This window comes from Lithobates pipiens, unplaced genomic scaffold, assembly GCF_037356315.1.
Source record: "Lithobates pipiens isolate NorthernLeopardFrog02 unplaced genomic scaffold, aLitPip1_a1.2 Scaffold_3, whole genome shotgun sequence".
Lineage (NCBI taxonomy): Eukaryota > Metazoa > Chordata > Amphibia > Anura > Ranidae > Lithobates > Lithobates pipiens.
In genome coordinates, this window is record NW_027507790.1 from 59,087,916 (window position 1) to 59,115,270 (window position 27,355).

General features: G+C 40.8%; 1 protein-coding gene across 1 annotated transcript in view; it reads left to right on the plus strand.

Annotated features, from left to right (window-relative positions):
• Nucleotides 1-27,355, plus strand: part of GALNT9 (polypeptide N-acetylgalactosaminyltransferase 9) — a 415,119-nt gene that overhangs the window by 375,534 nt on the left and 12,230 nt on the right. The window contains exons 9-10 of the mRNA XM_077461741.1: nucleotides 5,971-6,066; nucleotides 16,819-16,986. Coding sequence (XP_077317867.1) covers nucleotides 5,971-6,066; nucleotides 16,819-16,986 — 264 coding nt within the window. The remainder of the gene's footprint in view (nucleotides 1-5,970; nucleotides 6,067-16,818; nucleotides 16,987-27,355) is intronic.

Below are 27,355 nucleotides of genomic sequence, written 5' to 3' on the forward strand. Positions count from 1 at the left end.
TAAATGTGCCTAACCTGAAAAAGAAGATATCCAATATGGATATCTGGCCTAGATGCTCATGTGTCTCACCATTAAGTATTTCCAGAATGCCAGATTACTGGCCACAAGGGTACTGTAAGCAAATTAGGCAGCCTAAAAAAAACCTCCACACAAAATGAATTACAGGCTTTGAATTGAGCAAAGTGTCAAAAGTAAGATGTGAGTGAGAATACTCTCTCAGGTGATGATGGGATTTTAAGTGAAAATAGTTTTTACTGTCAGGTTAAGGCAAGCACAGCCACAAAGAATGTTAAAATTGTTCAAAATGTATTACAAACAGGTATCATAAAAATGACAATATAATGAATACAAAGGTCAAACAAACATCTGACCAAATAGATACTTAATGCACACGATATAACAAAATGCTTGATAGTGCCGGGAGGCTGACATGTTTCTTCTTCAGAGCGACTCAGCATGGATCTATTATATTATATAAATTGTAAAAAGTATCATTAGAATTTCATACATAATAACAATATAGATAATATTTAATCATATAGTGTAGTTCAATTACAAACAATATACATATGTGCTTACCATATTCGTGGCATAGTTATGGCTAGCTAAAAACAACTGCAATCATTGAGGGTATATAGATACACCAATAGAGTCTGTTGGACATTGGACTGTGTGGAAAAAAGATACTTATAGAACCAAAGAAATGAACTATTAAAGAAGGATATTATATGCTAGTAAGTAGAGAGTAGATGCAACTAAATGTATCAATGGCATAGTATGAGTAAGATATAGTCCATAATGAAGCCATCGCCAATGGTAATCTATATAAGGTAGAGCGACTCTGGTAGGGACAACAAAAAGAACAGTGGACTGGCCGAAAAATGGGTAAAGGTAGAGCATAAGGCTGAGCGACATTGTAGTCACAATCAGGATGGCAACAATGCTCAATAACAAATGAAGATGTAGGTCAGTAAAGCGGAGTTAAGCAAATGCTAAGTTGCATAAAGAAACTATCAGGTATTATAACTTTGATATCACTATATGTGAAAAAGTCAGAGGCCCTAATATATGCTCATTGTTGCGGAATGACCGACAACTAACAAGCTGATCCTATCTCACTCAAAAATAGCCATTTAGTTCTGGAAGTGGATGGGTCAGGGATAGACCACTAACATAACTTCCGGTTAAAGTGCCCCCCATAACTACATATATGTAAATAACATAAGCTGCGTCAAAGGACGCAGATACGAAATTTACATAACACGCTTTGCCATTACTAATGATTGTAGATATAAAGCAGAGTAACTATAATATGAACATATAGGGAGGAGGAGTAACCATATGAAACTGACTCAGTAAGCAACATTGAGATAAGAGTCTAGACAGCAAATGGCAAATATTAAATCATTATTATTATTATACAGGATTTATATAGCACCAACAGTTTACGCAGCACTTTACAACATTAGGGTAGACATTACAATACAATACAATTCAAGACAGGGGGAATCAGAGGGCCCTGCTCATTAGAGCTTACAATCTAGGAGGAAGGGTCAAGTTATACAAAAGGGTAATAGCTGTGGGGGATGAGCTAATGGAGAAAATAGTGCAGTTGTTAGATGGAGGCAGGGTAGGCTTCTCTGAAGAGGAAAGTTTTCAGGGATCGCCTAAAAGTGGATACATTTGGAGACATTCTGATAGCTTGGGGGAGTGAGTTCCAGAGGATGGGTGAGGCTCGGGAGAAGTCCTGGAGGCAGATATGGGAGGAGGTGATGAGGGAGCTAGAGAGCAGGAGGTCTTGGGAGGAACGAAGTGGGCGATTCATTGGTATTTTGAGACTAGGCTAGTTATGTAGCTGGGGGGCAGAGTTGTGGATGGCTTTGTAAGTAAGTGCTAGTATTTTGAATTTAATTCAATTGAATTTAATTGGGCAAGTGGCAGCCAGTGGAGGGATTGGCAGAGAGGGGTAGCAGACACTGTGCGGTTTGTAAGGTGTATGAGTCTGGCAGCAGCATTCATGATGGACTGAAGGGGAGATAGTCTATATAAAGGTGAGCCAATGAGGAGGGAGTTGCAGTAGTCAAGGCGAGAGATAACCAGGGAGTGGTTTCATTGGTTAGAAAGGGACATAGTTTAGAGAGGTTTCGGAGGTTGAGGCGGCAGGCTTTGGAAAGTGATTGGATGTGGGGTTGAAATCATGATAACAATATAACTAGAGCGACATTTAGTGAATGCTAAAACATTGAAAAGAGTGTCAAGTACTGCACCGTAGATGTCCCTGTATATGAGCATGAGCAATGTTCCAGAGTGTACCGAACGGTCACAGCGCGTCTGTCAGCTAGTAAGCCAATGGTGTCTGGCTTATATACATGCAGCCACCTCCAGAAGTGACTGAGCTGGAAATGGCTCACTGACATCACTTCCGGTGCTGGTGCCCCCCATAGCTGTGCATGCGCGAGGATCGTCAATCGCATCAAGAGCCAAGAGTATCTGATCCAAGACAAAAGCGCCACCTAACCCTGAAATGGAAAAAAGGGGGAGGGTAACAAGGAGAAAAAATACCTCCTCGTCCACCGGGGGCACCCGAATGTCCTTAACAATAGACAAAATCCATAGAGCGATCCTCTGTCCCCAGTCACAGAGGTAGCTGCCATGATCAGCCAACAAATCCTAAAACGAAATAGCAATTACATATCGAATTATAAAGATACAGAATAAAGTAGCATGAAAAACAAAATAACCAAAATAATGAAAACAATAAAAAAAGAAAAAATAATATATAATATAAACATAAAGAAAAATATATGAAAGGAACAATAAAGATAGACAATATAAATAACTAATGATACAATGGTATAGTCATATATACACAAAAATAATGAAAATGAAATAATAATGAATAAAATAAATTATAATAACATACTAAAATCCTAATAAAGAGTATAACTAGGCCTATAGGAATGATTTGAAAGAGAAGGCTGTATTCATACCAGAAGGATATAAAGCTTTCTGATTAAAAATCCACTTGGCCTCCTGTTGGAGAATCTTTTTGTCAAAGTCCCCCCCTCTTTCTGGTTCAAGAATAACCTCTAATGCAAAGATCAAAATAAAAGATGGATCAAAACTATGGTAGAGTTTCACATGTTTACAGATTGGAGTATACAATAGACCAGCATCTAAATAGTACAGATGATCTATTATACGTCTGGCGAAGGTCCGCTTGGTCTTTCATATATAAAAGGTGCCACAGGCACAAGTAGCCAGATATACCAAACCTCTGGTTTTACAGTCAGCATAGGTTTTGGACTTATGATAGCCCCCCTCAGGTAGTAAGCATCCTGGCCCTTCCTTAATTCATGGACATTGGGCACATTTGCCACATCGATATGTGCCTTTACCTCCAACAGCCTCCTCCAAAGTGCATGGTACAAACAAGTGACTATGAACCAAATTGTCAAAAAAGTCAAAAAAGTATGCCGGAGGCTACACACGGTGGGATTGTCCGGCGGACTTGAGTTTGCCGGACTTTTCCACCCGCTTGTTTGATCGTGTGTACGCGGCATAACAGAACGGGATCTACGGTAGACGATCTCCGGTCTGTCAGAGACATATTTGGAAATCACTGGGTCCTCAGCCAAGAAGTGCCAGTTTTGGACAACCAATCTATGAAAGGAATCCTGATGGGCACTGAAAATAGTGATTAGTCTGGTGGTAGGGTTCATGTCAGAGGTACCAGTCATAGAAATTAGGGTTTCCTGTGAATGGGATTTTGCCCTTTGATATGCCCTTTTAACCTCCCTGGCGGTAATCCCGAGTCTGGCTCGGATTGGGATTTTACTAACAGGAGCGGTAACCCCGAGCCAGACTCGGGATTGCATCGCTGGATGCAGGGGAGGACACAGGGAGAGTTACTTACCTTGTCCCCTGGATCCAGCGATGTCCTCTGCGCTGTGTGATCGACAGTGCCGAATGCCGCCGAGCTCCATTCCCTGCAACGTTACGGTGCACGGGAGCAGAGAACGGCGGCAAATTCAAAAAAGTAAAAAGACACAAAACACACACAGCACTTTAATCTTACAGATTACATTACTGTATTAAAAAATACACACCCCCTTTGTCTCTAGTGGTCTGTGCAGTGCCCTGCATGCACTTTTATATTATAAATACTGTTTTTTCTGCCTAAAATTAAGAGATTGTCCATAGCAACCAAAAAGTGTCCCTTTTTCAGTGTTTTAGGATTTGATTACATTATTGAATAATTTTTATTATTATTTATTATATTATAAACTTTATCATACCTGGGATGTCTGCTAGACTCTGGTTTGAACAGATTTAAGAGAGTTATTCCTAAGAATTACAGGACTACAATATAAAACGCCAAATTTCAATGCAAAATAATTGTACCGCTTTCAGCACCTAAAACCAGACTGAATCATACCGCCAGGGAGGTTAAGCACTGTCTTACTGTAGCCCCTTAATCTAAGCCATTCAAAAAGAGCCTTAGCTTCTGATTCAAAGCCCTCCTCCCTGGCACAGTTCTGACGAAAAACTGACTAAACTTCTTGAAACTGGATCTGGATCTGGAAATTGTAATCTTATTGATAGTAATGCATTGGGTGGATTTACTAAAAGTAGATTTACTGTGTACTTTACAAGTGCAGTTGCACTCATTTTCTTTAGTAAATGTGTCTGTGGTAAAGCTTCACTTTGTAGAGAATCAACAAATTATATAAATTGCGCTAATGAATGTGACCACTCTTAGTATAAATAACATACAAACAAGTGATAATTAATCAATATAAATCAATACATGTGCAGAAAATCTGTAAATATATATGCACTTAAATGAATAAAGAAAAAACGAAAAAAGTCCATAAAAAGTCCAAGGAATGAAAAACAAGTAAAATAGCAAGTGACGTTATCACACCATTGGAGTTATTTCTATTTCCTCCCATTTATGTTTTCCTCGGCGAGGGATATTGGTGAGTGGAATTTTTAAACCCATTTTTGGGTTTCTGTGGATCATTCGAGGAGCAGCTGGATATCCAATATACCCGTGCAGAGGGTTATATCTGCTTGCACAGTTGACCTCGTTAGTCAGGGGGTCCATCACATTCGGTAAGGTGCATTTAGAACTTTGATCTGCTATTTTCACATCTTCTACCTTCTCTCCACCTGCAAGTCTTGGTGAAGGTGACTTCTGCCCTTTCAAGCTCCAGGACTTTTTGAAACAACTGTCTCCTCATTGGATGTACGGGGTTTTTCATTCCTTGGACTTTTTATGGACTTTTTTTGTTTTTTCTTTATTCATTTAAGAGCACATATATTTACAGGTTTTCTGCACATGTATTGATTTATATTGATTAATTATCACTTATTCGTATGTTATTCATACTAAGAGTGGTCACATTCATTAGCACAATTGATATAATTTGATGATTCCTTATACCACATGGATATTTGTTAGTTTTTATTGCAGCTTTTTGGCACAATTTGTGTTTGCTTTTGCACGTGGTTTATCCTTTATTTGTTGTTGTATCCAACTTTGTAAAGAATACCTGATCAGGTGCAAGAAAAAAAAAAAACTTTGATTATGATTGGATGATGGGAATCAGCAGAGCTTTACCACATTTACTAAGCTCTGGAGAAAATTAGTGTAGCTGCACTTGAAAAGCAAACATTATGGTTTTCTTTAGTTTTTCTTTAGTAAATCCACCTTAGTGGGTAATTTTGTTTCTAACAAACAACACTGTTAGAGAACCGAAAAGACTATATATATATACACAAATACAAATTTAATAAATAAAAAAACTAATATTTTTTAACATTTAATATGGTCTCTTTTTCCCACAGAGAAAAATTAAGCTGGTTAAACAGCAAACCCAGGAACACTATCATATGGAAAAAATGTTGAAGTATTTAAAGTGGCATTGATTATCTGATGTTTTTCTTTTTTTTAAATCTTTACAGCTTCGCAACAGTAAAGCAACAGGCTATTGTCTGGATCAAGGTTCTGAAGACGACAACAAAGCCATTTTGTACCCATGCCATGGCATGTCCTCACAGGTAAACAATGCTTAGAAGGCAAGGTTAAAGTTTTCCTTCATACTGCAGTTGTTAAAGCGGCAGATAACTGTTGAAAAATAAAAAGATTGTTCCTTTGCAGGCCAATGCTATACTGTGCTAGTATACACCACATACTAGTACATTATGACAGACTTACCTGTAAAGAGGATCCCTCCAGAGGCATGCTGTCACTGCTGAAAGGACTTCCATCTTCACACAGTCTTCTTTCCAGGTTTGAGCGCCCCGGTTGCTTGAATGGCTGCTATGAAGTCACTACTTTGCTTGAGGGAGCTACAATCATGGCACATTGACGTCCCCGGCTGCATGTTTAGGAGATATTCACTGTACCTAAAAATATTTAGGTACAAGTTAACAAGCAGACTTTACAACCAATATAAAGTGTATTTAAACCCAAGTACAAAATTGTAATATATTGCAGATCACCAGTCCTTAGATGTAGTGTATGAATTAATATTCTTTTTGTCAGTGCTTTTTTCCCTTTTTTTTAACCGCTTTACGGATCTACCCGCTGCTTTGAAGAAGAATATTGTTGTTATGGCAGCAGTTAGCTGCCATAACCCCAGTATCCTCGTCTTCAGTAGGCAGTCCGCTTCAAGATAAAAGTGGTCTCTGCCGCACCTCTCCTCCATTCTCCGGTGCCCTCCGCCGCTTACTGGAGCCACCGGCAGCAGCGTAGGTGATTGCGTCTGCTCCCTAGTTTGGCATGGAGCTGAGTGAGGGGAAGGGGGCCCCCACCCATCTCCATATCATTGCAGGGTGGAAGCAACGTCAAAACTTCACTTCCACCCATAGCTCTTAAAGGGACTTTTTTTTTCTTTTTTTCAACTGACATTTAATTTATTTTTATTTTTTTATTGCATTTTAGTGTAAACATGAGATCTGGGGTCTTTTTGACCTCAGATTTCATATTTAAGAAGTCCTGTCATGCTTTTTTTTCTATTACAAGGGATGTTTGCATTCCTTGTGATAGGAATAAAAGTGACACCATTTGTTCTTTTTTCTAAAGAACATACATGAGTACATGAAACTCAAAACATGCAACCTGTAGAATTTTTTAAACACCACCTATGGAAATTTTTAAGGGTAAAAGTTTGTCATCATTCCACAAGTGGGCACAACTTTGATGCATGACATGTTGGGTATCAATTTACTCAGCATAACATCATCTATCACGATATAAAAAATATGGGCTAACTTTACTGTTGTCTTATTTTTAATGAAAAAAGTTAATTTCTTAAAAAAAAAAGTGCGACAACCGCCATTTTATTATAAGTGTTAGAAAAAAAAAAATATATATATATATATACATGTATATATATATATATATATGTATATATATATATATATATATATATGTATATATATATATATATATATATATATATATATATATATATATATATATATATATATATATATAATGTTTGGGAGTTCTAAGTAATTTTCTAGCAAAAAAAATGTTTTTAACTTGTAAACACCAAATCTCAGAAAGAGGCTTGGCCCTTAAGTGAATAATTTAATGATCATGTCAGTGACGCATTTCCTGTCCTAGGGTGACCACAAGCACTGTACTGTATCTGTGGGGGGTGTATCATTGTCAACCTAGGACAGGAAGTGTTTTAGGATTACAGAATGCCTCCCTCCCATCTCCATCTCAATAACATAAACTTATATTTGGCAAAGTCTGATGGGACTACTTCTGATAACACTGCAGAGTGAACAGGAAACCTATGACCTCACTGTATTTCAGGCAGGAACGATGGGTATTTTTTGCACTTATCAAGCAGATATACCTAATTACCGTATATACTCGAGTATAGGCCGACCCGAATATAAGCCGAGGCCCCCAATTTACCCCCAAAAAAACTGGCAAACTTATTGACTCGTGTATAAGCCGAGGGTGAGACATGCCTGTCCATCCCTGTGTGTGTGTCCGTCCATCCCTGTGTGTCCGTCCATCCCTGTGTGTCCGTCCATCCCTGTGTGTCCGTCCATCCATCCCTGTGTGTGTGTGTGTCCATCCATCCATCCATCCCTGTGTGTGTGTGTCTCCATCCATCCATCCATCCATCCCTGTGTGTGTGTGTCTCCATCCATCCATCCCTGTGTGTGTGTGTCTCCATCCATCCATCCATCCCTGTGTGTGTGTGTATCCATCCATCCCTGTGTGTGTGTGTGTCTCCATCCGTGTGTGTGTGTGTGTGTGTGTGTGTGTGTGTGTGTGTCCAGCCTACCTGTGTCCCGAGCCTTTGTCCCGAGCCTCCGTCCCATGCCTTGCCTCCTTGCCTCCGTCCCGTGTCGTGCCTTGCCTTGCCTCCGTCCCGTCCCGTCCCGTCCCGTGCCGTGCCTTGCCTTGCCTCCGTCCCGTGCCCTCTTCGTCGGCGCCTCGGCGGCCATTGTAAAATTCAAAAGCCGCGCCTCCGCCTTCGCCTGTGATAGGCGGAACACTGAATTTCCCAGCAGCCTGTGTTCCGCCTATCACGGACATCGTATCATCCTCGTCCGTAGTACGAGGATGATACGATGTCCGTGATAGGCGGAACACAGGCTGCTGGGAAATTCAGTGTTCCGCCTATCACAGGCGAAGGCGGAGCCGGAGGCGCGGCTTTTGAATTATAGAATGGCCGCTGTCTGTCTGCTCGACACGCTGATCGAGCGGGCAGACAGCGATGACTCGATTATAAGCCGAGGGGGGCACTTTCAGCCTCAAAAAAGAGGCTGAAAATCTCGGCTTATACTCGAGTATATACGGTACTTTTAATGGTAAATTTAACAGACTAAAACAGAGGTTTACACGCACTTTACATCCAGGAGTTACTTGGCGAAGGTCTCTACTTGTAAAATAATAAATCAAATACAGTGAAACCTTGGATTACGAGCATAATATGTGCCAGGAGAATGCTTGTAATCCAAAGCACTCACATATAAAAATGAGTTTCCCCATAGACGTCAATGGAAACGACTTCTATTGCATGCAATACAGCATGTGGCCAGAGGTGGGGGGCACTGGAGAGCCTCATAAATACTCTGGGACAGCTCGGCTGAACTAAGAAACCCTCGGAAAGGCTCAGAACCACTTGCGAACTGAGTATTTCCGAGTGTTTCTTAGTAGTTCTGAGTATTTCGGAACAGCTGCGAACCGTTCCGAGTGCCACCGGTGCCCCCACACCTCTGGCCAAATCCGGTACTGCGCACCCCATTGGCTTTAATCCTGCTCGTTTTGCGAGACTACACTCACAAACCGAGTCAGGATTTTTTTTTGAAGTTGCTCATCTTTCAAAACATTCATTAACCACGTTACTCGTAAACCAAGGTTCCACTCTACTTACCTCTCTTGCTGCTCACACCACCGAATGTCATTCCATTCATGAGAAATTATCTCCTGAAGTCCACTAGGAAACCAACATTTCCAGGAATGGGTCATCTGCAGCTCTCCCTGGTTCCTCCTGCTGACCTCCACATCACTACTGTATCTGATAGTTACTTGAAAGTCAGCAAGAGGAGCCACTGAGAGCTGCAGGAAACCCAGGAGTTTGAAAGTTATAGAAGTATTAGTTTCCCAGTGGACTTTGGGAGGTAATTTCTCAGCAATGCAGTGGTGTCCATCTGCACATGTAGCAGGAGAGGTAAGTATATTGTTTTAAGGTAGTGTCGATTTAAGCTAGGACCTGAAAAGTGAGCCCATAAACTGTAAAATAACTCAGAAAAGTGTTATTGCTTTCCATTGGCAGTATGTCATGTATGACGGCATCATTTCAGATACATACATTGTTACAATAGAAGAAATCTGCAATAATTGGATTCTGGTAAAAGTAGTATAGTGCATATAGAGGGACTTTATATATCTATATAGCCCTCTATAGAGGGATCATTTCACAGAAGCACTATTATAGACTGGACAACCTACTGAAAATAAAGATATCTGTAGGCAAAATTTCTCTACCTCATTACATTGTGTACCATGTTAAAGGAAGAAAAAAAAACATTTACCAGTATGTCACCTTCAGTGCATTTGTAGTCCTGTCCCCGCCATATCAGAAGACGTAACACGTGGGAAAAAAAGCAACTCAATAAAAAGGATTAAACTCTACTCTTGTAATTAAAAACATATTTATATTTTTGTAATTAAGACTTGGAAAAAAAATCAAATTTCGCTTTTCAGTAACTATAAAAAATATTCTTTATACTGCTTATTGTCCCAACATATCGTAATAGCAAATCCTGTCTGCTTAGCTTTATTTATCCAAGCATAAATTTTCCTATTACCAGCAGCAGCTCTGCCCTATAAATTTAAGATAATGCTCAACTAAACATTTTGTTTTCATAATGGCTATTTGTGAATGTCATCTTCTCTGCAAAGATATTTCTTGCTGCTGTTTATTTCTCCTTTTGTGAGAATCCGAGGTGACAGATTATGGAGCGCTTGCATTTGCATGCTCTGTATTTTAACCATTTATTGCCACATTACCTTGTACTGATGGAATTGTAAGCTATTCTTAAGTGTAAGTTTTTGAAAGAACAACCACATTGAGCAAAATACCACAAACAGAATGTATTTGTAAGGGCTTGTACATAGAGTAAAACGTGGTAACACTGAGTATCACAGCCCAGCTTCATGCATATCTCATGTTTAGCATTCCTTCATAATAAACCATTTTCTACAATACAAGTTTTCTGCCCCAAATAACAAGGAGTGATTGGTGTGTATGCACTGAGTACCCAATTGACGTTCTGAACATGGCTCCACCAATATGATATGGCAGTTTTATTGATTTGACCTATGGTTGATTGGCAAATGATTCTTGTTAGAAAGAATGCACTTTTCACATTTTCCAAAGCCTTATTCAATGTCAAAGAGTAAAAATATTTTAACAAGGGCTGCTCAGACAGAATATTGCAATATGGGTAAAAACCGCCTGTCAGGCCAGAGTGACCAAGTACACTCTAAACTCCCACTATAATCCCTGCTTCAGCACATGGCTCAGCCAGCCAGTGATTCGTTTATCTTGATTGATGCACTCCACTTGTTCTTGAGCCCAGATTTCCTTAAGATCCTGGTCTGTACACATTGCTTGAGGATTAGCCTGAGCAGTTCGACTTTGTGCTGTCTTTTTCCATCCACCCACAAAGCATAAATCAGTGGCATATGTTAAAAGTATGTTTTGAACTGTATCTTGTGATCCTCTTTTGCTATGTTATAAAAAATTGCCTAAAGATAATTGCCTGTTGTATCTTTTGGCCTGAGTGTGTGTTTTTTTTTTTTTTATAAAAGATCAAAAACCAACTAATTTCAAAGTACTCGTCCATATTGCATTCCAAGTAATATTTGATTTATCTAACTATATAAATGAAGGAATACTAAAATAAGCTGCTACAGAATATGTTAGAAAAAATATGTTAGAAAAATTATAGTTTTAACCTTTGTTACTGAACTTCTGAAGTAAAGGCGTCTCAGGCCTTTCATCACAGATGCCAAGTAAATAGAATCTGAATTGTAGAATCTGAACAGTGAGCTGCCTAATCAAATAGATTTCAATTACTGATATCAGCAAGGACAACATTTTAGAGTATAAATGTAAGGCATACAATACCATGGCCATCTCTTCATTCAATATGATTATCAGGTTTCCAGGATTCCAGGAGTGCCTTCTGGGTATGTGGCAGGCCCACCAACCAGCAGACCTTTATTATATCCAGGAATACCAAACCACTTTGCAAATATAATTTATTACATATGTATTTTCTCCCTTGTGCTTTGGGCACTGTCATTACAAAACCATGCTAGTGTAAACATTGCACTGTTGGCATCTAGATTTTATGAGTCTGCACTTTAATAGCTGACAAGGAGAGAGAACAAGTTAGGTACCTGATTCGCATACTTCTTTGATTCAATATATTCAAGTCAGAAGCCCTAAATTTAAATTTCTGTGCTGCCCTGCATCCATGTAGTTGTTGGAGATCACAAACTGTTAAAAGAACTTGCACATGTTTTGCTGCAAAGTTAAGCTCCATGCACACTGAAGCTCAAAAAAGCCTTTTCTGGATGCCAGATTGCTGGCAGAAAATGCTGGTTGAAAAACATGTTTTTAACAGCGTTTTGTACTAGCGTTTATGGGCGTTTTCAATAAAAATACACAGAGGACACTCCAAAAATCCCACAGTGCATTCCAAACTCCCACAATGCATTGAAAAAATAGAACGACGAATACTAATTAACACGTGTTTATGAGCGTTTATCGTCGTTTGTCGTTTTCTGGCAGTGAAAAACAGCACTTTGAACGCAAATTTCTGACGTTCAGAAAAAAGCCCATAATCTCCACTGCTTGTTAAAGCTAAAAAACGTCCATGTGTGCATGGACACATAGGCTAACATAGAGTGGAGTTTATGGGCTTTTAAAAAAAACGCCCAAACTCCAATAAACTGCAGTTTATGAGCTCCAGTGTTGCCTGGAGCCTTAAAGTCAATGTCTTCAAATCAGGGAACCCTCTAGAAGTGTATTCTACTTTTTGCAATTGGCAGGATGGAATCATTTTATTAAAGGATGGCTAGTGCTTAGATAACCTCAGGCAGGGCCTAACAGTCTAGTCTGTGATCTGCAGCTATTGTGAGAGCAGTACAGCAAAGAAATGATTAATAATGTCTCCTGACAGTGAAGACATTACCGAAAACAGGTGCGTGAAGCAGATACCTTCCTTGTCCTCTCTAATTGTCTGCAGTTATAGTGCAGATGCAAACAGGCTGTATGTAAACAGAGAAATCCTACAATGGCCTTTGCATGTAATGGCATCTCTCAAAGTTCCCATCACAAAAATGGCAGACATAAGAGGCTATACAGCTAAGTTGCTTGCCATTCTTTGATCTAAAAAAGCAGTTACATTTATTAATTAAAGTAAAAAAAAAGATTATCCTAAAATTACAGTCTTATGCATTGCTCGGTTAACTAATGTTTCATAAATTAACTTTTGTTCTTTCATCATTCAATCAATTTTCTAAATGGCTTTTAAGGGCAAGATATAACATTTGCATAATGATGTGCACCCGTTTGGCCCTCTGATAAGCAACAGCAGGGGTTGCATTAACTTACTTTACTTGCTGAATCTTGACCACGAACCTCGAAATGATGCTTAAAGAATACCATTACTTAAAAGCTTGTAATTGATTATCTCTATATTGGTGATTTGTTCCACTTTGTTCTGATTCAAGCTGAACTCCAGGCAGATAGAAAAGACACAAATGACTGCAATTTTTTTTTTTTTTTTATGCAAGCAGTTTAAGTATAAGAGCTTAGAGAGGGGAAGGAGAAGCAGCACATGGAGTCAATCAGGTGTGCTACAGTGCATGGAACTTGCAGGCAGAAGGCGATAGCAGAAAGACAGAGGGATGAGAGATGAGTGTTATTGCAGCAGGGAAAAATAAGGTCTCCTGTCCTGCCAGATAGGGCTGTGCGTTGTGAAAGAACTGTGTAAATGTAGGAACTGGATAAACAGAAATACAAAACCTAAAGATCAGTTTTAAAAGAGAAGTATGGGCTTTGTGTTTTTTTTCAGAATCATACTTACCTGGATGGATGCAGCATCAGTCCAATGCTGCATCTGTCCCTTACTGGTTCTAACACTGAGAACTGAACGATCAAATACTGCTGATCGCTCAGTTCTTAGTGCTCCCTGAGTAGAGGGCTACTGGAGCGCTGGGCTGTGGAGGGGGTGGGAGCGGCCAGCTCAGGCTCTTAGCGGCTCCCATGCACCGGCTCTGTGACATCAGCTGGCTTCAGCCCGCTGTCTGCTGAAAACCAGCCACAGGAGTGCAGAATGAACTGCACTCCTGTGATCCACAGGAGAAGGACAGCCACATGAGCTTTGGCTGTGCTTCTACTTTAAGAAATAAAAAAATGTGTAGTATGTAGTGTATGTTTATTTCATAACATCAGCTTGACTTATAAAGTGATTTCCTTACAGTCGAGAGTCTCAGCTGTGCATGACTTCACAAAATAAAAGTGACATTTGCTATTACATTATACTGTGCTTGTCTAGTAGTCCCTGCAGTGATATGTTACCCCATACTGTCAGGGACTCAGGAGATCAGTAGCTCACACTACATGCTAGGAATGGACAGTTATCCTGCAGCAGCACAGGCAGAAAAAGAACTGAAGTGTGCCAGTTGAGGCTTGATCCCTTCTAGTGATATAGGGTCTGCATGACTGAGATTTCAGTAGGCTGAGAAAAACGCAAGTCAATTCCTAAAAGTAACATAACATTTTATTCATATAGAACTAAACAAAAAATGATCTCTAAAACAGTGGCTGAGACCCTTTACCTCCAAGGAATTGAACATTATGATGTTAATAAACGTAAAAAGACAATAAAAATAAACATAGTGGCAGCAGTCACTAATGAAATTAGGTTTGAGTTGTAGAATTGTATTGCATTATTTTCTTATTGAAATATACTGAAGGAACAAGGTGATCATTGTTATAAAAGAAATACATTTTCATTCTGGCATCACGCTGTCGCCATCAGCTAGGTTTCATACCTATAAAAAATAGGCGGCAGGTTAAATCATCTGCTTTTTTATGGGCTCAGCAATGCATAGGGGTGTTTTATCTATGAAAATGATTTTTGAACAAGAAGAAAAAGAAAATTATTGCGGCTCTGGGTTCCATTAAGAATGAACTATAGCCCGCAGATACCACATTGAATAAACCGAAGACACATTGGGGGTTATTTACTAAAGGCAAATCCAGTTTGCACTACAAGTACACTTGGAAGTGCAGTCGCTGTAAATCTGAGGGGGGCGTGCAAGGAAAATAAAAAACTGAATTTTAGCTTGCACATGATTGGATGATAAAATCAGCAGAGCTTCCACTCATTTCAGATCTCCCCCTCAGATCTAAAGTGACTGCACTTCTAAGTGCACTGGTATTGCAATGTGGATTTGCCTTCAGTAAGTCAATCCCAATGCCCCTTTCTATGGGGCTGCCACAGTTCACTAAGCAAACATTCAAAAGGCTCAAAATTGTGGTATAATATTATTGAAAACCCACTTGAGAAAACTGAATAAAAAATAAGAAAACATTAAAAAATAAAAACATTTTACAACAAAGTTAAATAATGTTTACACCTACCTATGATATAAAATGCAGAGTCTACAATCTATGAACCCACAAAATACCAATTAATTATTGTGCTGAAAATGACAGTCGTGTTCACATAAACCTAAAGAGTAATAAAAAATGTAAAAAAAAGCCTACCCTAAAGTGGTAGTAAACCCTTACATATACCTAGTGAAGCGACTGGCTTCAGGTGATACACAGAGATGAAACAAATCCTTCTACATAATTTGTAACTGTTTATATGCAGAAATCTCTTCTCTACAGACATTCAAAGTCCAGAATGTAAACAGCTTGTCTGAGTTTTCAGAAAGCAGGAGGTGGGGAGTTGAAGTTACACTCTGCATGGATCATTGAGAGCTGATTGGAGGGAATAGATACCCCCCCTTTACACAGTACATAGAAACATAGCTGAGACGGTCATTCACATGCGGTGTGCTGGAACTCCCTCCCCTGTTACTTTGTTTATCTCTTGGGGTCAGGAACACTTGTCAGAAGTGACTTACACAGATAGCAGAGGAACGGGGCAGCAGACAGAAATTAGACTTAGTGCTCTGGACTGAGACAAGTACACACTATAGAGGGAAAAATTTTGTTCAATTTTCATGCCAGAGGTTTAGAACCACTGTAAAGAAGAACTTCATTAGAATGGTTGCACAATACCAATCAAATGTCAAGAAAATAAACACTGCAGGGGTTGAGTCTACGGAATGCACCACACAGCATACAGAGTGCATCGGTTAGGAGTATATATCATAATGTTCCTTACATTACTGGTTGGTGGGAGTAAAATTGCCTGGTGACAGTTTATGTGTTGCTGGGGAAGCAAGCATTGGTGTCAATGAGGGCTAGGAGGATACCATGGAGGTTGGTGGGGGCCAAGAGGGAACCATGAATGTCTGTGGGGGTCAGTGGGAAGCAGAAGAGTACCATGGTGGAGGCTTCGGGAGCACACTAGAGGTCAGTGCAACTGGATGGAAACAATAGTGGTTAGTGGGGGATAATAGGGGACATTAGTAGTCTGTGGGTGCTGGAGGAGTACATTGGTGGACAGTGAAGGTGGAAATATTACATTAGTGGTTAGACAGGGCTGGTAGAATACACCAGTGGTCAGTGGGGTTAATTTGGTGGTCAGTGGGGGTAATAGGTCATACTGTTGTACATTGATACTTAGGGGGCACTTTCCTTGTAGTAGTCTGTGTCTCACAGTCCTGCACTCTCCCTCTACCTCATCCTCTCTGCCAGGACTTTACAGAGTGTGTCAGCATGAGATCACTTCCCACACAGTAGGGTTGATATGACATTATACAGGTAGCCCATGCCTTAGCTAAAATCTTAATACTCTGTCATGTGTGATGCATGTCAGTTGCTAGTAGCTAGATTTCAAGAGGCATGGTCTTACCAACTTGAGAGTAAAAAGACATCACAAGTAATATGTCTGATTGCTAATTTGTATGGAATTTGGGAAATGCAAAGAATGAAATGAACCTGTTGGTGTGCAGATATACAATAGGTGGTTTTACAGAAATACAGTGGTGCATGTATTCCATTATGATACGACATTCACTGCTAACAGTGAGAAAAACAGCAAATGACCCATATTTTTTTTCTTTATTTGGTGCAGCTGGTACGCTACAGTGCAGAGGGGCTGCTCCAATTAGGTCCCCTGGGCTCCACTGCCTTCTTACCAGATACAAAGTGTCTGATTGACGATGGCAAAGGAAGAACTCCTACATTGAAGAAATGTGATGACACACCAAGGCCAACCCAAAAGCTCTGGGATTTCACACAGGTAAGAGGCTGTTAACCATAAAGGCGCTAGCAGGTGTCAAGGCAGGGCTTCGAAATCAGGAAAGTTGTTGATTGAAAAGTAAACAGTTTTATTTGTATCATATATACTGTATGTGGGTAGCATGACGAGAACAATAACACTGATTACAATAAAGGAAGCACAAGATTACAGTATATAGGCAATTCACATTGCATAATTATTCACACCTTATACAGTGAGGGGAAAAAAGTATTTGATCCCCTGCTGATTGTGCACATTTTCCCACTGACAAAGAACTGATCAGGCTATAATTTTAATTGTAGGTTTGTTTTAACAGTGAGAGGCAGAATAACAACAAAAATATCCAGGAAATTCCTTTCAATAAAAGTTATGAATTCATTTGCATTTTAATTTGGAGAATATTGCAAAATATGACTTAGTACTTGGTGGCAAAACCCTGGTTTGCAATCACAGAGGTAAGACGTTTCTTGTATTTGCACACCAGGTTTGCAAACATCTCAGGAGGGATTTTGAACCACTCTCTCCAAGTCTTTAAGGTTTCGAGGCTGATGTTTGGTAACTCAAACCTTCAGCTCCCTCCACATATTTTCTATGGGATTGAGGTCTGGAAACTGGCTAGGCCACTCCAGGACCTTAATGTGCTGCTTCTTGAGCCACTCAATCGTTGCCTTGGCTGTGTGTTTTGGGCCATTGTCATGCTGGAAGACCCATCCATGACCCGTTTTCAATATTCTGGCTGAGGGAAGGAGGTTCTCACCCAAGATTTGACAGTACATGGCCCCATTCATCGTCCCTTTGATGCGGTGAAGTTGTCCTTTCCCCTTAGCAGAAAAACACCCCAAAGCATAATGTTTCCACCTCCATGTTTGACGGTGGGGATAATGTTCTTGGGGTCGTAGGCAGCATTGCTCTTACTCCAAACACAGTGAGTTAAGTCAATGCCAAAAAGCTTGAGTTAGATCTCATCTGACCACAACACTTTCACCCACTTCTCCTCTGAATCATTCAGATGTATATGTGCTTTTTTGAGCAGGGGGATCTTGCGGGCACTGCAGGATTTCAGTCCTTCACAGCGTAGTGTGTTACCAATTGTTTTCTTGGTGACTATGGTCCCAGTTGCCTTGAGATCATTGACCAGATTCTCCTTTGTAGTTCTGGGCTGATTCTTCACTGTTCTCATGATCATTGAAACTCCACAAGGTGAGATCTTCCATGGAGCCCCAGACCAAGGGAGATTGACCGTTTTTTTGTGTTTCTTCCAATTTGCAAATAATCGCACCAACTGTTGTCACTCTCTCACCAAGAGGTGGTTTTGTAGCCTATTCCAGCCTTGTGCAGGTCTACAATCTTGTCCCTGACATCTTTGGAGGGCTCTTTGGTCTTGGCCATGGTGGAGAGATTGGAATCTGATTGATTGCTTCTGTGGACAGGTGTCTTTTATACTAAAGAACAAGAAAAACGTAACACAACACCAAGGGATTAGAGAGTGCTGTTCACCCCTGATTGCAAAAAAGAAAAGAAAAAGAATATCCCCTATGGTGGTTTTTTTTAGGCAGCAATATATCTATATTATAGTAAAAAGCATATGTATGCGAGTAGAGATTAAACTACTAAAAAAGCAAGATATAGGGCGAATTTATTGTTTCATAATATTTATTGAATAAAAAAAGAGGATTAAATGACTAACATGATAGTCAAGAATTGAACTCCACTTGGCAATAAAAACATATTATGGATGCACATGTATAGACAAAAATGATTATATCACATAAACACTGTACACCTGTATATACAATGAAGAAATTACACTGACGCGTTTCGACCCTCACAGGGGTCTTCTTCAGAAGATTTGTCTATTATGGAAGAAAAAGACAACTATAAATAGATATATAGAGAGAAGAAGTTGTTCATCATAATACGCTAAGAACAATTTGCTGTAAGCAATGTATACATCTATCATCACAATGTTGTATAATTACCAATTAATGTGCATCACACACAATAAGACTATGGTCCACAGTGGGGATCCTCATTGGAAAGCACACGTAGCCCAAGACACTCCTCTCCCGCCCTGCATAGATGCACCAGAGATCACAGAATTGGCCTTTGTCGCTGTAACCCACCCAAAGAAGGGGAGGAAGGGAAACGGAGTCCAGGAGTGTGGCTTACGAGAGATCACATGCATGAATCCACCTCCAGTGTAACACACGGAGGGGGATACAGGCGTCGACAGCCGGAGGTTAGATGGGACGCATCTGCAACAGGACAGGACATAAAAAAGGCTAATTAGGCATTATCAACTCCAAAAGTACTGGAGAAGGCCCCTTACTAATAGTGAGTAAGGAGACATGGGGAAACATACCAGAAGAGTATATGACGAGACTAAAGCTGATAGGTAACACATAAGGGATAGGTGATGTGCCCATTAGTCTGTGTATCCACCACTATATTAGTGAATAATACAAAAGAAAATGTGGAAAATCATGGTACTGTGCCACATAGTGAGAAAGGAGTGATGCAATAAAAAGGGGGGGACATCCATGTGTGGATGTGAAGTGGCATGCAAAGAAGAAAAAAAAATATATGTTTACCTAAATATGTGGCATTTGGTGGAAAATTCTTTGGAGAATAAACCAAAATAATTACGGTGCAAAAAAAAAAAAAAGGTGAGACCATATGGTCCTAACCTGCGAGGTCCAAAATGCACTCACCCCACGCCCTTATATGACTCAATAGGGTGCAAGGGACCTGAGTCTGTAAATAAATATAAGAGCAATAGTGATCATAGTGATCTAAAGAATAAAGGGACCAAAAGTACCTAATAAGATCAAAGGAGTAACTTACCCAGGTATGCAATAGAGCGTCAGCAACAAATAGTCTCCTAAGTGGGGAGGGATAAATTATCCTCCCTCAGAGCCAAGTATATATAGTATATGGCCAAACATAACCCAGCTGTATCCTTTTCCGGCTATCGCAGATGGGCCCCACCCAGTCCACCGCCCGCCGAAACAACCCGCATGGTCGCCAAAGATGGCTGACCACATGTGGTCTCCCCGGCGTTCCAGAAGTGTCATTTCCGGAAGTGACGGAATGACTACAGTTCCGTCGCACAGGCGTCAACTAACCTCTAGGCCTAATTCCAATGAGACTAAAACTCAAGTCGAGCCCCCGAATGGACACACTAATGGGGTGGCCACCAAGGATATTGCAAATCCAATGCATTCCTTGGGGGACCAAAACACTATAGCATATTCACCTGAAATACGACATAATACTTTAAATGCCATGAGGGGACTTCCCTCCCCCCTATCAAACAGGGGCACGGGAAACTTGGACGCCTTTGTCACCCGGATTCCATCGAATCCCTAAGTGTGATCAATTTGCCGTCCCCTATAGAAATTAATGTTCTCTCGCGAGGCTTGACTTTCTGTATACAGGAAGATTTTGACAATTTTGAGGTGATCACTGATATTCAACTCTTCGCACGCAGGCTCCTCTTAAAGAGCCTGCGTGCGAGGGATAATAAGAATTCAGATGACCCTGAGGGGTTAAAACTCAGCATGAGAGAACTTAGAGCGTTACGGGACCTAACACTCCTATTTGAAGAGAACAACACTGTAGATTTGAGAGACCAATTGGACCTTGAATCCCTTTTGGACGACACCAATGAGTCTATCGAATCCAAACTGTCTTTGAAAAAACCATCGGGCCACTTTCCCCCATTAAACTTAAATTCTTGCATTGAGATTTTTGTAAAACAAGTATTGAGGGATATCTCCAAACTTCGCTGTAGGAAATTATATCCTGATAATCGAAACAAAGAAGAATACAAAGCTGTCCAATCGCTATGTAATAACACCAATATCACTATGAAACCCTCTGACAAAGGGGGTAACATAGTTCTAATGGACAATGCCAACTATGTCAATATGTGTCAAGACATACTGGACAATACCGATTGGTATAAGACCATACCAAGTAAGCTAATACTATCTTATCATCAACGATTTTATGAGTTTATTGAAACAGCTTTGGAAATGGATAGCATCACTAGGGATCAATATGTGTTTATTAACACCAAATTTCCTAGAGATGCTACCTTTTACTGCCTCCCAAAAATCCATAAAAGTCAATCTCACCCACCAGGCCGACCCATCGTTTCTGGAAGGGGCGGGCTAACAGAGAATCTTAGTAAACTAATTGATTCTCTCTTGCAACCCCTTGTGGTGAGCATGCTGTCCTTTATAAAGGACACAATACATTTGTTACAGATCCTGGACAACATGACCTTATCGGCCAATGCTTTGTTGGTAGCAATCGACGTAGAGGCACTCTACAGTTCGATACCACATACCAAGGGAATTGCAACCATACGAAGCATATTACAGCAAAGTAATAAATACGGCCAGGCACTGAGCGATTTCATCGCCCATGGTCTAGAGTTTATTCTACACCACAACTGTTTTACATTCAACAACTCCCACTACCCCCAGATACAGGGCGTGGCCATGGGCACATGTTGTGCCCCAGCCTACGCCAACCTGTATCTGGGGGAGTGGGAGAAGTCTCTCCTATATGATGAGGACCTCCTCGAGTTTACACGCCATATTTCCCTATGGCGACGTTACATTGACGACGTCCTCGTCGTATGGGAGGGCACGGAGGACCAACTATTGAAATTTCTGTCACATATCAATGTGAATGACCACAATCTAAAATTCACTATGATATATGATTATCATCAAATTACATTTTTGGACGTACTAATTGGACGCTCTTCTGTCAATCAAATCTTTACTACTCTTCATCGAAAAAACACTGCAGGCAATACTGTCCTACATGCGGACAGCTTTCACCCAACAAATTTAAAACGGTCTATTCCCTACGGACAATACCTGCGGTTACGCAGAAATTGTTCTAATGATGTCCTCTTTCGTGAAGAGGCGGCCAAATTACAAAAGAGACTCCTAGCGCGCGGATATAGTCGGTCTTGTTTGCGGAAAGCATACAATAGGACGGCAATACAATCCCGCCATAATTTGTTGCTTCCAAAGGAGGCGAAGGTTGGTTCTGGTTCTCAAACTACCAGGATCATCCTTCGTTTTTCCAAACAACATGCCAATATCCGCAATATTATCCAGAAACATTGGTCAATCCTAAAGGATGACCAAAGAATTGGAGATCTCATCTCAGCACATCCTTCAATTACCTATAGACGTGCTACCTCCCTATATGACAAATTGGTTCAAAGTGAATATCAGGATGAGACAAAACGAGCTAGACATTGCTCAGTTTTTGGCTCCTTCCCTTGTGGTCACTGTTCCTCCTGTAGATACATCAGACGAGATAAGTCTTTCCGTTTACCCAACGGTAGAACATTTCGCCCTGTACATTTTGCTAATTGTCAAACCTGGGGGTCGTATATTTCATGGAGTGTGAATGCGGCGCGTTCTACGTGGGGAAAACGAAACTGGAATTTCACACAAGAATAGCGAAACACATTTACAGTATGGATATCGGGAATTACTATCTCCCCCTAGGACGACATGTGATCACCATACATAACTATAAGATGCCTAGGGTATCTTTTGCCATACTGGATCGTATACATATCCCCAACCGTGGAGGAGATTGGAATAAGATCCTTCTCCAACACGAACAAAGATGGATTTTCAAATTAAACGCTACCATTTATCCAGGTTTGAACGAAGCTATCTCGTTTGCCCCATTTCTTAAGGGATTTATCTCAGGAAGGACACAGTAGCAATCCATTCATTTTAATTTAGACTGTTTCATTGTTACCCCTCTTTAATTTTAATTTTAATTTTAAATTTTAATTTAGTTTGATCTACCCTGATTAAGTTTTCCCCCCCTTCTTTTCGATACCGGATATATGATCTTTAACATACTTATTGTCAATTGAATTATTGCCAATCACTCGTTTTCGAACAAATCCAATTCGCCAAAACCATTTTGTCATTTTTTCAATACATGCATAACTGTTGTGGTTTTCATATATATATATATGTCTATAATAATTAATATTAACAACTATTGGGTGAATTTTCTTATAAACTTATATGTAATTTGACACATGTGGCGATCATACATGTCTTCTCTCTCCCTGCCTCTAGATGACGCCTTGACCTTTGCTGCCGCTGTTGTTACAGGGCGGACTGTTGTGGTGTGGCTTCCCGGCCGGGCGAGGGGATGGGTCTGAGCGCGCGCGGGCCCCTCCCCCAGGCTCCCAGGGTGTAGACGGGTAGGTACCGCCCACTTCCCTGGGATACGTCGCCCGGCCGGCGGCATTCGGGAACAGCTCCGGACGCAGCATGCCAATGCGCACGCGCGATCTTCGCGGGTGCGCGCGGCGTGCTGACGTCACGCCTGTGCGACGGAACCGTAGTCATTCCGTCATTTCCGGAAATGACACTTCCGGAACGCCGGGGAGACTACATGTGGTCAGCCATCTTTGGCGACCATGCGTGTTGTTTCGGCGGGCGGTGGACTGGGTGGGGCCCATCTGCGATAGCCGGAAAAGGATACAGCTGGGTTATGTTTGGCCAGATACTATATATACTTGGCTCTGAGGGAGGATAATGTATCCCTCTCCACTTAGGAGACTATTTGTTGCTGACGCTCTATTGCATACCTGGGTAAGTTACTCCTTTGATCTTATTAGGTACTTTTGGTCCCTTTATTCTTTAGATCACTATGATCACTATTGCTCTTATATTTATTTACAGACTCAGGTCCCTTGCACCCTATTGAGTCATATAAGGGCGCGGGGTGAGTGCATTTTGGACCTCGCAGGTTAGGACCATATGGTCTCATCTTTTTTTTTTTGCACCATAATTATTTTGGTTTATTCTCCAAAGAATTTTCCACCAAATGCCACATATTTAGGTAAACATATATATTTTTTCTTCTTTGCACGCCACTTCACATCCACACATGGATGTCCCCCCCTTTTTATCGCATCACTCCTTTCTCACTATGTGGCACAGTACCATGTTTTTCCACATTTTCTTTTGTATTATTCACTAATATAGTGGTGGCTACACAGACTAATGGGCACATCACCTATCCCTTATGTGTTACCTATCAGCTTTAGTCTCGTCATATACTCTTCTGGTATGTTTCCCCATGTCTCCTTACTCACTATTAGTAAGGGGCCTTCTCCAGTACTTTTGGAGTTGATAATGCCTAATTAGCCTTTTTTATGTCCTGTCCTGTTGCAGGTGCGTCCCATCTAGCCTCCGGCTGTCAACGCCTGTATCCCCCTCCGTGTGTTACACTGGAGGTGGATTCATGCATGTGATCTCTCGTAAGCCACACTCCTGGACTCTGTTTCCCTTCCTCCCCTTCTTTGGGTGGGTTACAGCGACAAAGGCCAATTCTGTGATCTCTGGTGCATCTATGCAGGGCGGGAGAGGAGTGTCTTGGGCTACGTGTGCTTTCCAATGAGGATCCCCACTGTGGACCATAGTCTTATTGTGTGTGATGCACATTAATTGGTAATTATACAACATTGTGATGGTAGATGTATACATTGCTTACAGCAAATTGTTCTTAGCATATTATGATGAACAACTTCTTTTCTCTATATATCTATTTTATAGTTGTCTTTTTCTTCCATAATAGACAAATCTTCTGAAGAAGACCCCTGTGAGGGTCGAAACACGTCAGTGTAATTTCTTCATTGTATATACAGGTGTACAGTGTTTATGTGATATAATCATTTTTGTCTATACATGTGCATCCATAATATGTTTTTATTGCCAAGTGGAGTTCAATTCTTGACTATCATGTTAGTCATTTAATCCTCTTTTTTATTCAATAAATATTATGAAACAATAAATTCGCCCTATATCTTGCTTTTTTAGTAGTTTAATCTCTACTCGCATACATATGCTTTTTACTATACTATAGATATATTGCTGCCTAAAAAACCCCACCATAGGTGTTTTTTATACAGGTAATAAGCTGTGATTAGAAGAACTCCTTTTAAGGGAGTGCTCCTAATCTCAGCTTGTTACCTGTATAGAAGACACCTGGGAGCCAGAAATCTTGGTGACTGATAGGGGGCACAGCTCTACCTTCAGGTTGATGGATGCACTGCAGCTTGCCACCTGCCTACACACTGACTTACTATTTTTTGTTCTGGTTCTGTGCTGTCTCTGTGGAGGTTGTAACGGAAATGTAAGCGTAGGATAGTTTTGTCTTAGCAAGATGTGATGTGATCTGTAGAAGTAGTGTAATTGTAGATGTAGTTTAATTATGGGTTATTAAAAATATAGTATTCTATGTCAGTCATGCACATATGTTCTTTCATTAGCATTTGAAAAGAACAGAGCCAGTTTTCTAGGATCAAAGTGACACCTAGATGCCAATAAAAGTTCCCATTAGAGTAAACGTAGATTGCCACCTTCCTGAGGCCTCAAAGAAAACTGCTAGTCATTTTAGCTACACAGATCTGCAGGGGGCATTCACAAGGCCCCAGCCGGTCTGCAAACATTGATTAATATCAACAGATCTAAAGAACTTATTTTATCTCTCATAAAAGCTAAAATATTAGTGACAGAGAGATGAAAATAATTCCTTTTGATCGCACACGCGATGGGTTACGTGGACATGTAACTCTGTATTTTTAGCATGTGTGGAATCCTAGAGAACCACACAAAACCGTTATATGGCGCCTGATTGCGGCAGGCAGGCATTGATTGGTACTGTTGCGATCGGACTGATGCGCTGGTATCGGAAATCCTATCCATGACCCAGCAATCAGCGCCATTCTGGGCCAATTCAACTCTGGTAATTTCAGAACACAAAACATCCTGTGGGTTGAGACAGGAACACCCCCAGGGTTGATTGGCCAAGGGCTAAAGTCCAGCCCACATCCATATTTCAATAAATTGGGTAGCCTGAGATATGGACATGGTTCTTCCATGAAGCCAGTTCGAAACTGGGGAGTTCCCACATGTTCCAGTATGCTTCTACTAATGGATAGACTTCGGTAAAGTTTATTTCTGTTTTTATTCCTTTTTATTTTCATAGCAAATTGCCAATTGTGTGTCTTTCTGTATTTTTTGTATCTTTTTAGTAACTCCTTTTTCTTTGTATATCTTATATGCACTGCCCACTTTCGGGATATTAAATGATTAAATTAATAAGTGACTTCTGTGTACTAAGCTAGGACTCATATCTCTGGAGAGGTTGTTGTATTTTAGTGCCTAAGTACTCGGTCTAAGTTACGCACCAATCGATATGCAATTGTACTGTGTGTTGGCAGATTGCATGCAGATTGTAAGCTAACAGATCTTCCAGACAGAGATCTGTGTGTGTGGTGGCTCAGCAGACCAGTCTGCGGACAAACTGTTAGGTGGTGGCAGGCTATCGTTTATTGTGTGTCTGATGTGTGGGTGTGGGGACACTGAGAAGAGTGATTAACACCAGGGTTTAAGCTTGCAGGATAGCTGGAGGAACCCTAGAAGTGTTTAGTAATTGCTAGACTGCTCCCCAACCCTAAGCCCTTGTACACACGGTCGGAGAATCCGTCGGAATGTGTCCTATCGGACCGTGTCGTCGGATAATCCGACTGTGTGTGGTATGCATCGGACTGATTCCATCCGAATATCTGTCGGACCCAATTTTCCAACATTTTGGAAATATTTCCCGTCAAACTGGTCCGATCGGACATACTCCGATCATTTGTAGCGAATTTTGATCGGACCAAGTGCCACGCATGCTCAGATCTAATTCCTACATCAAAGCTATTGGCTACTAGCCTGAATGTAGTCCCATCGTAACGAAATTACGTCATCACGTTCTGAAAGATCGGATTTTTTGACAACTTAGTCAAATTAGGACAAAATCCAACGGATTTGGTTGGCAGAATCTCCGACCGTGTGTACAGGGGCTTAGAGTGCGCCAGATTGTATGTAAGATTCGTATCTGCCTGTGTGTGGTCAGCCAGCTGGATTGGAGTGGAGTCTCCCTCTAGTGGTGGCCAAAGGTAGTGCAGGCTGTGAAAGTACCACAGCCAGTCTTACATGCTCAGTATAAGTTCCCCCTTATTCCTTTAGTTCCCCTTATACCCCAGTCACGAAATGCACGTTGCGGTTGGCTAGTTGCCGTGGGCGGGCGTGATTCGTGACAGAGGGGATCACCTTGATATAGGGGCATGGCTTTGCTTTCTCTTGTCAGAGCTGCCCTCCAAAAGACTAGTGTTCCAAACAACGGTGAGGGGATTTTCAAGCATCAGCAGCATAGGTTCACAAAGCACAGATCCATAGAATATGATTTGTCATTTCTCAGTGACCTCGACCTGAAACAAACAGAACTTCATATTTCCCTTACTACAGGTTTC